Source organism: Leptopilina boulardi, unplaced genomic scaffold, assembly GCF_019393585.1.
Source record: "Leptopilina boulardi isolate dan_hultmark-lab unplaced genomic scaffold, ZJU_Lbou_2.1 LbouV2_408, whole genome shotgun sequence".
Lineage (NCBI taxonomy): Eukaryota > Metazoa > Arthropoda > Insecta > Hymenoptera > Figitidae > Leptopilina > Leptopilina boulardi.
Window position 1 is genome coordinate 118732 of NW_026137983.1, and position 17011 is coordinate 135742.

At 21.1% G+C, this 17011-nt stretch overlaps 2 protein-coding genes across 2 annotated transcripts; one reads left to right on the top strand and one right to left on the bottom strand.

Moving 5' to 3' along the window:
* The first annotated feature begins 3 nt into the window (after positions 1–3).
* LOC127289374 (integrator complex subunit 8) lies at positions 4–10409 on the top strand. Its single transcript, XM_051317286.1, has 12 exons — positions 4–150; positions 2698–3115; positions 3332–3569; positions 3681–3917; positions 3997–4242; positions 4561–4810; positions 7435–7836; positions 8217–8471; positions 8708–8954; positions 9230–9348; positions 9708–10057; positions 10164–10409. Exons 1-12 carry the CDS (start codon positions 33–35, stop codon positions 10281–10283), a joined length of 3000 nt encoding a protein of 999 aa, XP_051173243.1. The 5' UTR covers positions 4–32; the 3' UTR covers positions 10284–10409.
* Positions 10410–10551: 142 nt separating this feature from the next.
* Positions 10552–16856, bottom strand: LOC127289383 (probable ATP-dependent RNA helicase pitchoune). The gene is made up of 10 exons (XM_051317297.1): positions 16713–16856; positions 16246–16322; positions 16021–16113; positions 15596–15835; positions 12345–12659; positions 11932–12230; positions 11621–11770; positions 11359–11523; positions 11016–11193; positions 10552–10842 (listed from the first exon to the last, which is right to left on the bottom strand). Exons 2-10 carry the CDS (start codon positions 16298–16300, stop codon positions 10685–10687), a joined length of 1653 nt encoding a protein of 550 aa, XP_051173254.1. The 5' UTR covers positions 16301–16322; positions 16713–16856; the 3' UTR covers positions 10552–10684.
* Between the last annotated feature and the right edge of the window lie 155 nt (positions 16857–17011).

The window sequence follows — 17011 nt, forward strand, 5'->3', positions numbered from 1 at the left end:
TTTTATATATATGAAATAAGATATTTTTAATAATGGATGTCGATCTTTTGAGGCCAGGAACTGTTCCTATATCGCCTGATACAATATTATGGTTTGAATTTCTTTTAAATCCTTCTTTATTGGAAAAACACATCTCAAAACCTTCACCTGGTAAGTTCACTACTGTCACTTTTTTTTAATTATTAAAGCAATTTTTAAGACTATTCTTGTAATTTAAATTATTTAACGTTATTATTAATTAATATTAATTAACATTATTAACAATAGTGTCTATAAACTTATATTTCGTGAAGTGTTTGCGTGCAACCTAACCTTAAAAACATCATTTAATTTTTCGCGCTTTTCTTAAAAGTTTTAAATTATTATAACAATTATTAATGTTATTGAAATTATAATATTTTATTGTTAATACCTTTTTTTGTGTCATTCGAAACTTTTTTTTCAGTCAAAAATCGTCCAATTTTTTGTATTTTTTTTTTGTATTAATTATTTTGATTTTTTTAATCACTCAACTTTTTTATTCTTAAACAATTTTTTCTGAAAAACTAATGAAAGTTTCTTGTTTGAAAATGAGAGTTTAATATTGAAAATTTATTAGATTAAATGAAAAACAATTTCAATATTCAATTTTAAAAATTATAAGTTATATATACATGAAGTAACAATTATTTTTTGAAAGCAACATTTGCTTTATATTTTTCGAAAATTCAACTACATCTGAAACCATTTTTCACTTAAAAAGTTTTCAAATTATTTTATTTTCATCTGCAATTTCTAATAAATTTTTCAGTAACAGAAATTATGAAAAATTTTAAATTAAAAATCACTTGAAGTTGAATTAATTTCAAAAATCTAAATTGTAAATCTTTAAAAATTCAATTACTTTTAAAAAATGTTATCTAAAATTATTTGATAAATTATTTTTAGTTCTGTAAAATTAAATTAATTTCTGAAAATTAACAAAATCTTTTCAAATTCAATTATTTCTAAAAATTTCAACTTTAACTCTTTCAAAATTATTATATATTAATTAAAAAAATTTTTTTTATATAAACATCTGTAAAACTTGATTAAATATTGTTTGAAATTTTTTTGACCATCAAAACTAAAAACTATGACAAAATTTTTAATTAGAATAAATTGCTTAAATCAGAGTTGAAAAAATTATAAAAATGGAACTTTAAGAATTTTTTTTAGAAATTTGCTTAAATAAAATTTTGAAAATTTGTCTTACAATTAATTCGATTCTCATTGCAGAATTAATAAAATGAATTTAATATCTAATAACATTAGTTATTTAAAGTAAAATATTCATTAAACCAGGTCTCGAATTATACGACTTTTTTCGACTTATTTTAATAAAATGCGACTTTTTCGACTTTTTTTTTACATTTTTTAAAAAAAATTTAAACAAAATACATTTTTTTAGTATACAATGCAGATTTTCTTCAGATCTTCTTTATTTCAATTATTTAACTAAAATTCTTCAATAAATGAATTATTTTTAATAATTTTAATGAAATTCTTCACAAATTCAATTACTTTAAACTATATTTTTCAATTCAAGTTTTTATTAAATTTAATGATTGTTTATAATTTTAAAAACAAAATTACCAAAAATGTTTCATTTAAAGACACTTGAAATTTAATTATTCAAAAATTAATTTACCTGAAAACTATTTTTTAATTAAAAACTTTTGGAATTCAATTTTTTTAAATTCAATTATTTTTAAAATTTTCAATTCGAAATCAATTAAAATTCAATTATTTTCAAAAATTTCAATTTAAAAGCTTCTAAAATTTAATTATTTCTACAATTTTCCATCTAAAATTTTTTGAAATTCAATTATTTCTAAAAATTTCAAAACAAAATCAATTAAAATTCAAATTATTTTCAAAATTTTCAATTCAAACTCTTTTAAGATTTAATTATTTTCCAAATTCTGAATTCAAAATCAAATAAAATTCAATTATTTTCAAAATTTTCTATTTAAAATTAACTTAAATTCAATTATTTTCAAAAATTTCAATTCAAAATTAACTAAATTTCAATTGTTTTCCAAAGTTTCAATTGAAATTCAATTATTTTCCTAATTTTCAAAAGAAATCCTAAAAATTAAATTATTTTGCAAATTTTTAATGGTAATAAATTAAAATTCAATTTTTCGAAAATTTCATTATGTGAAATCATTTTTTCCCAAAACACAAATTATTTTCATTTCAGTAAAATTTAATTATTCTTTGAAAATTAACAAAATCTTTTGAAATTCAATTATTTTTAAAAATATTCTTGATAATGTTCTTATATAGATTTATTCTCAATATAGAATTAATAAAATGAATTCAATATCTAATAACATTAGTTATTTAAAGTAAAATATTTATTAATCAATTAAATTTTTGTTAAAATTTAAAAATTCGACTTTTTCGACTTTTTTTCGAATATAAATCGACTAAAACGACTTTTCTTGTGCCTTAAAATCGATCCGAGGCCTGTTAACTAATTAAATTTTGTTAAAATAAAAAAAATCGACTTTTTCGACTTTTTTTGTGCCTTAAAGTCGATTCGAGGTCTGCACTGATCCTGAATGGGTTAAAATAAGATAATTATTTAAAAATCTTTGTAAGTTTGAAAATATAATTTATTAACTTTATAAAAAAAAATATTTTCTAAACATTTTTTTTTTTTTTTTGCAGATCCTTCGCCAACAGATTTAATTATCAAATTTATGACAATAAATAATGATCACAAAGATCCGGAAATAAAAATAATTGACGGTGAATCAATTGATGCAATATCAAATTTAACACCAAATTGGACACACAAAAATCTTGCACTAAAAATTTTGTCACTAAAAGTGGCCGCTTATTTACAATGGGATTTAGATATAATCGAAAAAAAATTACCATTGCCCCTTCAAATGAATTTATTGCAGGATTTATTTTTTATTACATCAGAGGCAATTGTGGAAATTCCTGGAATACCTGATTATCCATTGACAACAATTTCAGATCAACTTTTATTTTCAATTGTCCTTTATCATAGATGGCATTTAAGGGCAATTATTTTTCGTGCATTAAATAATAGACAATCGAAACAACAATTTCTTCACAAGTAAGACAAGAAAAAAAATCATTTATTTTTTTGTGGACATATTTATTTAGTTTTATTTAAAAATTTAATTTATAATAATTACAATATTCAAGAATTTAGAAAAATTTAATTTTTATTAAATATTTTCATTGAATATTATTTTAAAAGATTATTATTAAAGAATTTCAATTATGATAAAAACTAATTATTTTTTTTAACTATTATTTTAAAAATCAGTTTAGGAATGCAAGATTCGACGTTTATTTCTCCTGGTTTAACTGATGATATTGTGAGAAAATTGGAGGGAAATATTTCAATTACATTGAATACATTAAATGCTGTTCTTCAATTAGATGATTTAAAGCCAAAGGTTTTATCTGTAAATACTTTTCAAATGTTGACGGAAGACAGTACGGAAATAAAACAAAATTGGAATAATATGATTAGTATAACTGCAGAAGAATTTAAATGTCAGGTATAGAAAATTTTTTATACAATCTTTACAATAATAATAATAATAATAATAATAATAATAATAATAATAGTAAATAAATAATTGAAAATAAAATAGAAATATTTGTTTCAGATACATTACGATCTCGCAATTTTTTATCTACTCAGAGAAGAATATCAAAGTGCCAAACATCATATTTCTCAAGCGCATAATTTCTTTCAAATTTTAGGCAATTCGGAAAATTTATTTTATTGTAAAGTAAAAAAAGATTGGCTAGAAGGATGTTGTCTTGCTTGTCATGTTCCTGTTGAAACTATTAAACCGAGTCTCACTCAACAATTGCTTTCTTCTGTTAAAGATCAATTTATGGTAGGCAAAAAAAAAAAAACAAACAAACAAAGAAAAATGTTTAAAATTAAATATATTGTTGACAATAATTTGTTTTTAGAATATCATACAAATTCTTCAGACTGACAATATTGTACGAGAAATTCCTGAAGTTTACAGAGATAATTTAGAATTGGATATTCAGGGTGGATTGACAAATAGAAAAATGATCGTAGCTCGCGATTTGCCATTGCAAATTCAATGTCTCAATCTTGTTCGTAAAATATTAGAAAATGAAGTTATTGTCGGTGATTATGTGTCGGATATTAGAGCTGCTGGAGTACGAGGACTTGAAGTATTTTTCTCCGTAAGAAAAAACAAATTTTTACTAAATTTTTAAAATTATTTTATTTACTTCAATAACATTTAACAATTATTGTTTAATGAAATAATTTGCCTGAAAATAGTTTCAACGCCAAATGAAACTAAACCTTCTTTTTCTTTTTAATTCAATTTGAAAAATTTGTTTCAAATAAATTAATAAATCGCTTTAATTTATTAAAATATAAATTTTTTTCTGAATTATTTTAATAAAATTAATTTTTAAAATTGAAAAAATTCTGAAATGTTCTTTTTTAAAAATTGTTAAATGAAAATTTAAAGAATTTTTTAAATTGTATTTCAGGCTGTAGATAATGTTTTGGATTGTGTCTCTGAAAGTGATAAAAAACGAATTGCCCAGTATCTTTTGTATCTTAATTTGACGGGTGAGATTGAAGGACTTGCGAATAAAATTCTTCACAGTCCAAAATATGTGAATTTATTCAATGATAAAGAACTCGATGAAATAAAGAAGGAGGCCTCTTTTAATGATCTTGAAATTCCAACAATGTTATTGACCAATGACTGGGGCGTTCCTTGCAACACTTATACAAGTCAGTATTTTACAATTAATAATTTTCTTTTTTAATTATAAATATAAAATGTTTCATATCTTTGTTTTGATCATTAAAACTAAAAACTATTATTTCCATAAATCAGACTTTAAAAAATTTTTTAAATGGAACTTTAAACATTTTTTTTTTTAGAATTTTGTCCTACTTATTTAAAATTTTAATTTGTCTTAGTTTGGTTTTGAAATATTCGAAATAAATTTTCTTGATAATATTCTTGTAGAATTATTTAACAGGCCTCGAATTATATGACTTTTTCGACTATTTCCGATTTTTTTTCAAAAATACGATTTTTTTCGACTTATTTTAATAAAATGCGACTATTTCGACTTTTTTTTACATTTCTAAAAAAAAATTTAACAAATTTTTAACTAAAATTCTTCACTAAATTAATTATTTTTAATAATTTTAATGAAATTCATCACAAATTCAATTATTTCAAATTATTTTTCAATTAAAATTTTTATGAAATTTAACAATTGTTTATAATTCAAAACAAATATTCTTATCTTAGATCTTTTATATGAATATTGTTACTTTGACCGAACTTACCATTTTATTGACCTTAATGGTCATTTGACTTTGGGTTTGACATTTTATTACAAATAAATAAAAACAAAAAAAAAAATATCAAATAAAATTACCAACAATTTTTAATTCAAAATCATAAATCAAATAAAATTTAATTATTTTCAAATTCCATTATTTTCAAAAATTTCAATTCAAAATCATCTAAAATTCAATTATTTCTACAATTTTTCATCTAAAATTTTTTGAAATTCAATTATTTCTAAAAATTTCAAATCAAAATCAATTAAAATTCAATTATTTTCAAAAATTTTTAATTCTAAATCAATTAAAATTCAATTATTTCCCAAAATTTCAATTCAAAATCAAAGCAAATTCAATTATTTTCAAAATTTTCAATTTAAAATCAATTAAAATTCAATTATTTTCAAAAATTTCTATTAAAATTTATTTATTTTGAAAATTTTCAATTAAAATTAAATTATTTTCAAAATTTTCAATTCCAAATTAATTAAAATTCAATTTTTTCCAAAATTTTTAATTCTGAATTAATTAAAATTCAATTATTTTCAAAAATTTCAATTGAATTTCATTTATTTTGAAAATTTTCAATTAAAATTCAATTATTGTCCAAATTTTCAATTAAAATTCAATTATTGTCCAAATTTTCAAAAGAAATCCTAAAAAATAAATTATTTTGCAAATTTTTAATGGTAATTTAATTCAAAATCAACTAAAATTCAATTATTCTCAAAAATTTCAATTCAAAATTAATGATTATCAAAATTTTCAATAAAAAATCAACTAAAATTGAATTATTATCCAAAATTTCAATTAAAATTCAATTATTTCAAAAAGTTGAATTTAAAAGCTTCTAAAATTTAATTATTTCTAAAATTTTCCATCAAAACATTTTTTTTAATTTAATAATTTTAATTATAACTCTAAGGAAATTCAATTATATTTAACTATTTTTATAATATTCTTTGAATATTCAACTATTTGAAACTATTTTTCAAGTAAAAGTGGTTATCAAATTATTGTATTTTTTCTGCAATTTCTAATTAATTTTTTAGTGAAATCATCAAAAAATTTTAATTAAAAATCACTCGAAGTTCAATTAATTTCAAAAATCTCAATTGTAAATCTTTGAAAATTTAATTACATTTAAAAAATGTTATCTGAAATTTTTTGATAAGTTATTTTTAGTTCTGTAAAATTTAATTATTGTCTGAAAATTAGCAAAATCTTTTGAAATTCAATTATTTCTAAAAATTTTAACTTTAACCCTTCCAAAAGTATTATTATTTTTAAAAAAATATTTTATTTAAAAATCTGTAAAATATTTTTGTTGAAATAAAAAAAAATCGACTTTATCGACTTGTTTTGGAATAAAAATCTACTAAAACGACTTTTTTTGTGCCTTTAAGTAAATCCGAGGCCTGTTATTCTTATTAAAGAATGAAAAAATAAATTAAATAATTTTTTATTTCAAAATACAATATTATTTTATAAATTAATGACTTTTCATTTTAATTATTATGTAATTTCAATTATTATGAAATATAATTATTTTGCAATTAAATTATTTTTTAAATCAATTATGTTTTAAAATAAAATTTTGTTTTATTCAATTATTTTGAAAATTATTTTGCAATTTCAATTATTTATCATTTTTATTGGACAAATTTTAAAATTAAAATTTTGACGATAAAAATTTTTTTCGTTAAAAAATTAATTGTTTTTGAAAATTATTAATATTAGAAAAAAAATGATATTATCTATATCTGAAATTTCAGTTTTTTGAGAATTCATTTTTGTTGAAAAAAATTAATTCCACAATTTTTTTTTTACAATTTTTGATCAAGTTTTCACTCTTTTCATGAAAATTGTAATGTCAAAGTTGACGATAAATCTTGCATAATTCAACATACCTAAGTTTAAATTAAAAAAAATTAAAATTTCATTCTTGAAAAATGAAAGATTTTTAAAAATTCAAATTGAATTCACAATTTATTCAATTAATAATTTTGTTATTATTATTATTAAAATGAAAAAAAAAATTTGTTTTTTTACAGGAACTATGAGAGTAGAAATTTTTGATCTTGAGCAACGTCTCATTTTATCCTATAATCCAATAGAAATTCACGAGACTTTAATTAGACTCGATGGTACAAATTGTACGAAACCATTGTGGAAAATTAATGGTTCATGGGAATTACCAATTCCTTTGCAAAGTGTCGTTATGTCATTGCCACGAGGATTTCTTCAAGATTATTCATATATTTTATTAGCCAAAAGTCGTGAATTGGCATTGGGAAAAGATTTTGAGAGATCAAAAGAATTATTGACAGTTTTATCAGCTGAAGTACAACATCACACGGGAAATTTAACATTTAAACTTTGTCGATTAATTAGTTGGGAAATTTTACTCGTTGAAATTTGGCACTGTTTACATAGTTGGCCGGGCACTAATATTTGTGAGTATTTTTCATTTTTATAATCTACGAGTTTTTTTTTTTTTTCAATTAAATATTTCAAAATTGGCTAATTTTTTAATCTTGTGGTACTAAAAGCTACATAAGACTTAAGAATAAAATTTTTTGACCTGAATTTTAAAAGCTACATTTTTATTACTAAGGAACCCTGGATACTTAAAAAAAAAATTTGTTTTTTTTTAAATTTCTAGAAAAATTAAAAGTTTACAAATTTTTTTATTTTTAAATTAATTTCTTAATTTCAAAGAAAAAAAAAAATAGTGTAATAGAAAAAGAATAAAATATTTTTTTTCAATGAGAAAATTTAGTGTAATTTTTTGTTCTATTTTAATAATGAATTAATCAAAAAAAATTTTTTTCAGGTGATGTTCATGCTTTAGTGGAGAGAGCAAAATTATGTTTGGCAGCATTACAGTCAACCGATAAAGTACTTCCTCGACAAGAAGTGATAGAATTTTCAACTATTTTCCTATTAAATATGACTGAATGGGATTATTTAACGACACTAGAAAAAAGATGGAGTTACACTGAATTTGCAGCGGCTATTAGTTCTGTTTGTCAAGATGTTGTCAAGTATAAAGGTGGCAGAAAATTCTCCCGAGAAGCATGGGATATGGGTAAGAATTTTATTTAGAAAATTTTCTCTAAAATAATTTTTACAAAACTTTCAAATGATATTTTTATTTATTTTTAAAAATTTTACATTTCTATGTACATTCATTACATTAAAAAAAAAAAAAAAATTATAATTGTTGATCATTTTTTTTAACAATATTTATAATTTACAACAATTGTTCTAATTTTTTTCACACAAATATTTTTAAATACAAAAATATGACTTATTTTTTAATAGTTTTAGCAGCTTTTGCGCCAAATAGAGATCCACCACAAAAACGAAGTGCAGGAAGTTCTGGTGGTTCGGGAAATTCTTCGCGCGATTCAATGGCCGGAATATCGGCAACTTTAAGTAGACTTCGTGAACCAACTGCTCTCTCGGTGATGATTTCATTGCTCGCTCGTCTTCACAATGTTTTGCGCGATGAATCGAGCTTGGAGCTCAATACACAATATTTGGCTCTTTGGCCAGCTAGCGTTCCAAAGTAAGTTTACTAATTCATTTTAATTTATTAATAAATTTTAGTATTTATAAATTTTGCATTCGAAGTCTTAAATATTTTCAAATTTTAATAATAATTCATAGTTATATATTTAATAATAATAATAATAATAATAATAAACAATAAATAAATAAAAAATAAACAAGTTTTATTAGAAATTTACAAATAATTTAATTAATTGAAAAATGAAATATATAATATTGAAAATAAATTAGGTAATCATTATTTTAAATTGCACATTATTTTTTTGTTTTCAGTTCAAATTCTTATAATATTAGGAACATCGGAGAAATTCTTTTCCAATTACTTACACAAGCTCTCAAACTCTATCCCAGTAATGTTTCATGGTTAAAATCAATGGGCGATCTCAATTTTGGTAAGTTTAATTTATTTTTCGGTTATATAATTTGCGATTATTTAAAAAAAAATTTTTAACTGTAGAAACAAATATCTTAAAATTATTTGGAATGTTGTTAAAAAAAAAAAAAACATTTGAAATCTTGTATGATATTTGTTTAGTTTATTTTGGAAAAAAAAAGTTTTTTTTTAAATCTATTTGTTTAAAATAAAATAAAAAGAATGTGGAGACAATAATTTTGTGAAATTATTTTTATATAAAAATAATTTGTTTCAAAGAATAATTCCTTTAAAATTGAATTGAGAAAATGTCTCAATTTTAATTTAAAATTAATAATTTTAATTTTCTAGTTTAATAATTGTATTTTTTTTTTTTAGTTTTAGGATTTCATGAGAGTGCCATGAAATATTATTTAAAGGCAATAATGGTCTCGAGTGATTTATTCTCACAACCAGTGCCACGAGCACAAATTGAAGATTTTGTTTATAGAAGAATGATTAAATGTTGCGCTCATTTACAATGTTATACACAAGCGGCTGTTCTTTGTCAATTTTTGGAGGATGTTGATTATGCTCTTGCTTTTAAAATGGCAGCTAGTGATCAAAAAAGTTGTGCTCCCGCCGATGCAATGGACGCCTATTATCATTGCATTTGGGACACGACAATTCTTGAATATCTTATTTATTTGCATACCAAGCGAGGTGAACATCATCGAAAGCAATTAGCTGTAAGTTCATAAATTTCATTTTCTTCCTATTTTTCAAAATATTTATAAAAAAATTCATATTGTAAAAATTTGATTTATTTATATCTACTCAATAATTATTTTACAGATTAAAGTAATTGGTTTACTGGAACTTAATTCAAATAATAATGAAGAAATTCAAAGGGAAGCGGCAAATACACGAAAGGCTAAATTTTTAAGAGCTCTCTCCAAACAATACGTTTATTGATTTAGATGAAGACAAAAGAAAAAAATGTTTACTACTATATGAAATTGTAAAAAAAAAGAGTAAGTAAGTCTGTATAGTATTTAATAGGAATTTATTATTTTTTAAAATTACACATAATGTAAAGAATTTTTCTTCTATTTATTTATAAGAGGAAGGCAAAAGAAATTATTGAAAATTTGATTGTTTCTTTTTAATATAAAGTTTATTAAATTGTAAACAATTTAACATACATCTAATTTAATTTAAAAATAAATTAAATTATTTAAACCTAAGGTCATGAAAATAAATTTCAAATTCTAAATTCTAAAAAAATTGATATCAATTTACTTATTTTAATTAACATTAATTAAAATTATTTAATAGGGAAAAATTTAATTTTTTTTTTATCATTAAAATTGAACTTAACTATCAGCTTTGGAATTTTTTTTCCGTTTTCCAACTTGTTTGAAAATTTTTTTTCCTTTTTTCTCATTTGTACGATTAAGAGTTTTGAAAAAGCCATATCCACCTCCGCCTAAACGTTTTTCTGGCCTTGCACTTTTATCAAATTCAGTAATGCCTGTTTTTTTTTTTTAATATTGTTAAGGAAAAACAGCAATTTAAAGAAAAAATTAATTTATAATTTTTTAAAAGAAAATTAAATATTCTATAGAAATATTTCGCTTTACAGAAAAACGAATTTTTTAATGTAAATTTCAAAAAAAAAAAAAAGTTTGCATTGAAAAAGGATACTTAAATCGACAGCTGGTGGAACAGTAAAACCAAAAGATTTTGCCACTTTGGTTAAATCTAATTTTTCTATGTTAAAAATTTCTTTAAGATGATGCGAGTCGTATGATTTGACAAAAGCCTTGAATGCTTCTTTTCCTGATAAATTGAGAAAATAATTTTCTGCCATCAGCTTTTCTAACTAAAATTAAATTTAAAATTAATATTTTTGATCAATTAAAAATTAGTGATATGACAATTTTTTTTTCCAAGTAAATTAATAAAATAATTAAAGAAAAGTAAAACTAATAAAAAAAAAAGTTAACTAATTGTAAGCTAATTTAATAAAAAAAATTTCATAATTTACCGAGAGCTGAATATTTTTTATCTTATTCCAAGAAATTTTAAATTCTGATGTTGAAACTCCAGCTTCTTTTAAATAGAAAAGAAAACCAATTTCTTCGGGACTTAAAATTAAAACTGATTTTCCTTTCGAGTCCTTGATCATTTCAGAAAGTCGATTAATATGTTCCTAAAGAAAATAAGAAAAAAATTAATTAAATTAAATTTAACGAAATAATTTGAAATTAAATTTATTTAGAGTCTAAAGTTTCAATGAAAAAATAAACCTTTGGATTTTCCGGTGGATCGTATTGTAAAATCCAATCGACTTTTGGAAAAACAAATTCCGAGGCGGTTGCTTCAGCACAAAGTAAAATTCCCGAAGAAGTGGAAAATTTCGAAAAAATTGCCATTCTTTTCAATTGTTTCTGCTTGCTCTAAAAAAAAAAGATTTTTCAAATATATTACTGGAAATATTAATTTTATGAAAAAAAAAAATTCATTCCTTTCATTGAATTAGAGAATTAAAAAAAAAAAACCACTGAAATTGAAATGTAAAAAAAATCAATTTTTCTAAAATAAAAAAATAGTTTTTTACATGAATACTAAAAACTGGAACATCCAAAGAAGTCAAGAGATCATGATGATGTATCGTTGACAAACAAGAACTAAATAAAACTATCACTTTTTTCTTTTTATTTTTCTCAAGGAAACTCAAGAGAAAATGAAAACGTTTATCACTTGGCGCCAAAATATATCCCTCCTCTAAGCCATCAACGATTTTCTCTACACTCCTCTCCACTTGATCCAAGTAAATTGGTTTTTTATTCATTGTCAAATTTACCAATTCATCAACATTGATTTTCTCCCTCATAAATAGTGCAGTTTGTCTATTTTCTAAAATTTAAAAAAACTATCCTTGAAAACTTTTTTTTTTTTTTATAAACTTTAAATTGATTTATTTAATTGGAAATAATTTCGATTAAAAAAAATATAAATATAAACACAGACCTGGTAAAATATGAATAATTTGCTTTAACGTATATTCACATCCAGTTTCTAAAATACGATCAGTTTCATCAAGAATGAGAATTTGCAAATTTTTGTACACAAAATCGGGAGTATTTTGTAAATGATAAAATAATTTTTCAACAGTTGTGACAATAATATTGACGCCTCTTGATAATTTTTTTGCCTCAGTTTTATAATCGGAGCCGTCAATTAATAAACAACATTTGTATTCATGAAATTGTAATAATTCTTTTAATGTGCCAAAAACTTGTAATGCTGACTCGCGTGTTGATGATACTATAATGCATCCAGTTCCTAAAGAAGTAAAAATATTTGAAAAAAATAGGAAATTATCTAATATTAAAATTTTTTTTTAATAAATTTAAAAATAAATCAGAGAATTTTAGTAAAAGCTGGCCTCAGATCGACTTTAAGGCACAAGAAAAGTCGTTTTAGTCGATTTATATTCGAAAAAAAGTCGAAAAAGTCGATTTTTTCAATTTGAAAAAAAATTTAATTGGTTATTGAATATTTTACTTTAAATAACTATATGTTATTAGATATTAAATTCATTTTATTAATTCTATAATGAAAATAATTCTATATAAGAACATTATCAAGAATTTTTAGAAATAATTGAATTTCAAAAGATTTTGTTAATTTGCAAAGAATAATTAAATTTTACAGAAATGAAAATAATTTATGATTTGGGAAAAAAATGATTTCACAATAGTTAAATTTTCGAAAAATTGAATTTCAATTTTATTTATTTATTTATTTAAAGTTATACACGGGCATGAGAAGCCCGTTAATTTATTACCATTAAAAATTTGCAAAATAATAATTAATTTTTAGGATTTCCTTTGAAAATTTGGAAAATAATTGAATTTCAATTGAAACTTTAAGAAACCAATTAAATTTTAGTTGATTTTAGATTGAAAATTTTGAAAATAATTGATTTTTAATTGAAATTTTTTACAATAATTGAATTTGAAAAAATTTTAGATGGAAAATGGTAGAAATAATTAAATTTTAGAAGCATTTAAATTGTTGAAAATAATTGAATTTCATAAGATTGTTTTAAATTTCAGACAATAATAAATAAATTATAATAAGAGAAATTTCTAGTGATTTCTGTTGATGAAAAATTTATTAGAAATCACATAAAAAAATTGAATTCCAAGAAAGTTTTTAATTGAAAAATTGCTTTCAGATAAATGAATTTTTGAATAATTAAATTTCAAGTGATTTTAAATTAAAAATTGTTGGTAATTTTATTTGCTAATTTTTTTTTGAAATTGTAAACAATCATTAAATTAGATCATTTCATTAGGTTATTTCATTCATAAAAATTTGAATTGAAAAATAGTTTAAGATAATTGAATTTGTGAAGAATTTCATTAAAATTATTAAGAATAATTAATTTAGTGAAGAATTTTAGTTAAAAGTTTGTTATATAATTGAAATAAAGAAGATCTGAAGAAAATTTGCATTGTATACTAAAACAAGGAGGGGGTCCTTTATGTTTATTTCATAAACATTATGCTTCCTCATTTTGTGAAGCAAAAAATTCGCTTCCTCGTGAAGGAAGCAATGAATTTATCCAATTCAATTGATTGATTTAAAAAATTTCGAGTTAAAAATGTTTTAAATTAATTAAATTTTTTGAAAAATAAAGAAAATTTTAATTAATTTTGAGTGTAACATAAACTTTATATATACGAATCGATTCGTTTTAATGCAAGAAATACAATTATTTTATTCATCAACTTGAATTTTAAAAAAACACAAAATTTTTTAGCTAAAATATGAATTTTCGATTTTTCAATTTTTATTAATTCTCAAATTTTAAATCAAATCTATACTTTATATATACCAACCAATTCGTTTCAATGCAGGGAATAAAATTATTTCATATATAAACATGAATTTAAATAAACACATCATTTTTTAGCTAAAATGAGAATTTTTGATTTTTTAACTTTCTTTAATTCTTTAAATTTCAATCAAATCTATACTTTATATATATCAATCGATTCATCTTGATATAAAGAAGACGATTATATTATATATCACCTTAAATTTTTCGATTTAAAAATTTTTTCAATTAAAAAAAAATTTTTGAAAAAAAGACGATAAAATTTTTTTTTTGGGGTATTTTTAAAAATCCTCTCGTCATTTTTGAGAGATTAATGTGTTAAATAAGCCTACCAAATTTTACCCAAATCCATTAAAACCTGTTAAAGATATCGTGTTCACAAAAACTATCCACACACACATACACACACACACACACACACACACACACACACATACACACACACATACATACATCCGGACAATTGATCAGGATCTCATATAACATGTTTCTATATAGAGGAAAATTTGTTTTCACCATTTTTAAAAAGTTTATAAACGAAAGGACTACATAGCTTCCTCCACGAGGAAGCAAAAATGTATATTGTTTAAATTTTTTTTTACAAAAATGTAAAAAAAAGTCGAAAAAGTCACATTTTATTAAAATAAGTCGAAAAAAATCGTATTTTTGAAAAAAAGTCGTATAATCCGAGGCCTGTAAAAGTACGAGAAAAATATCAAATTTTCAAAAAGGCTACTAAAATTTATAATTTTTAAAATTTTCAATTCAATCGTTTGATACTAAAAATTATTGTCTTTTTTTTATAATTGAAAAAATCTTGAAATATTTTCATTAGGGTTTAGAGAAAAAAATTTAAATTTTGACTAAAAAATCAGAGAAAAACAAAAGAAAATTTTTGTGTCAACACTGTTAATTGTTTGGATGAATTAAAATTTTAAGAATCTAATTTGGATAAATTAAATTTTGAATTGATTAAATTGATGGTTGCTTAGCTTTTTTTTAAATGTAGAGATCTACGGCCTGAAAAAAACTTCTTCAGTTTCCTTAAATCAATGTTTTTTACATTGTAAAAATTATTTTCTAAATTTATTAATCCGAATAATCCGAAAATTAATCGAATCGTGAGAAAAATTCGATCTTCGTCAGTTAAGTTCACAGCGTTTATGATTAACGATTAAAAATAAAAAAAAAAAAACATTTTTCACGCTAAAAATAATAAAAATTTGTTGATCAAGAAAGATTGAAAATATATTTTTTCAAACAAAAAATTATATTAATTTGCAAAGAAAATTTCCCGGATAATTTTTCCCTAACTTGTTGCTTGTTTGGTTTTTTTTCTATCATTAATTGTAATTAAAGGTGTAAAATTTACCTTTTCTCAATTTTGCACTTGTGTTATTTATTAATTCAACAGCAGGAATTAGAAAAGTTAAATTTGACATTGACTTTGTTTTTAATGTTGCCACAAGATTTTCACCTTGGAGAATTGATAAAATGCAATGTTCTTGTTTTTTTTCCATTGACTTAAATCCCATATTATCAATTGCCTTTAATGTATTTTCCGAAATTTTATCTTCCAATAATGAAAATGAAGTTTCGACATTTTCGTCGTCTAAAAAATGAAATAACATTAAATATTAATTTAATTATTAAACAATTTAGTAAATTGAACATTAATTTAAAAACTTAATTGAATTTATTTTATTAAATAAATTAATTTTGAGTAAAATTATAATTTATTTTTTGATTTAATTGAGAATTATAAATTTTAGTCATTCATAAAAAACAAATACTTACAATTTTCGTTATATTTTTTAGAATTCTCATTTTTTGATATTTTATTTATATCATTTGTTATTGCATTTTCTTTTCGTATTCTTTTCCTTTTTTCTGTTTTAAAAAAGAAAATTATTTTAGATAAATTAGAATAATTAGAAATATTTAATATTGAAGAAGTGATCAGATTTTTTAAATAAAAGTAATAAAAATTAAATAAAATATGAAATATAAAAAATAACAAACTTTTCGATATTTCGTTCTCTGGTGATTTTCTTTTTAAATCAGTTTTGGCGACCATTTTATCAATATTTTCAATTTATCTGTAATGAAAAAAAAAAATTATAAAACACTAAAATTTAATATAAATTTAAAAAAAAATATAAAATCAAAATAATAATAAGCAATTATTTAAAGACAGCTTTTTATTTTCTATTCATATTGAAAATAAATCAATTTATGTTATAAATTCCAATCGATACATTAAAAATTCAGAATTTTATTTATTAAAGTCGTTTATTAGTGTTATAATTAAAAATTTTACTTAAAACAAATTATATTACTGTTTTTTTTTGCCTTTTTAAAAATTTCAAAATTTTAAGGTTATGTTTTTAAAATTGAGAATTTATACTATATCACAAACAATTGTTCAAAATTTAAATGGACAATATGTATAAATGTTTATTTTTAAAATTAAATTTAAATTTACTCACTTTTTAAAATATTTTATACCAAAAATTGAGTGAAATAAACATCAAACCACAGAAACACGTGTTTTATTCAGAAAGTAAAATCAGGACAATGTGCATTTCGGTCGATAAAACAGTTTCTTCTATCAAAACACCGACTAATATAATAATATAATTAAAAAACTGAAAATATCCAAATTATAAACATTTTTTTGCCATAAACAGGAAGTATTCGATTAAAAATCATTTTGAAAATAGAAGCCACTGGTTATTATCTGAGTCTAATCTATGTGAAAATATGTTCGTTGGTAAAAAGAAAAAAA

What these genes read in the sequence shown, in the direction of transcription:
- LOC127289374 (XM_051317286.1), top strand. Translation starts at nt 33, where the DNA reads ATGGATGTCGATCTTTTGAGGCCAGGAACTGTTCCTATATCGCCTGAT. An exon ending in CCGAGAAGCATGGGATATGG is followed by an intron (nt 8,472 to 8,707) that starts GTAAGAATTTTA and finishes ATTTTTTAATAG; the next exon opens with TTTTAGCAGCTTTTGCGCCA. An exon ending in TGGCCAGCTAGCGTTCCAAA is followed by an intron (nt 8,955 to 9,229) that starts GTAAGTTTACTA and finishes TTTTGTTTTCAG; the next exon opens with TTCAAATTCTTATAATATTA.
- LOC127289383 (XM_051317297.1), bottom strand. Translation starts at nt 16,300, where the DNA reads ATGGTCGCCAAAACTGATTTAAAAAGAAAATCACCAGAGAACGAAATA. An exon ending in AATTATTCATATTTTACCAG is followed by an intron (nt 12,231 to 12,344) that starts GTCTGTGTTTAT and finishes TTTAAATTTTAG; the next exon opens with AAAATAGACAAACTGCACTA. An exon ending in ATCCACCGGAAAATCCAAAG is followed by an intron (nt 11,524 to 11,620) that starts GTTTATTTTTTC and finishes TATTTTCTTTAG; the next exon opens with GAACATATTAATCGACTTTC.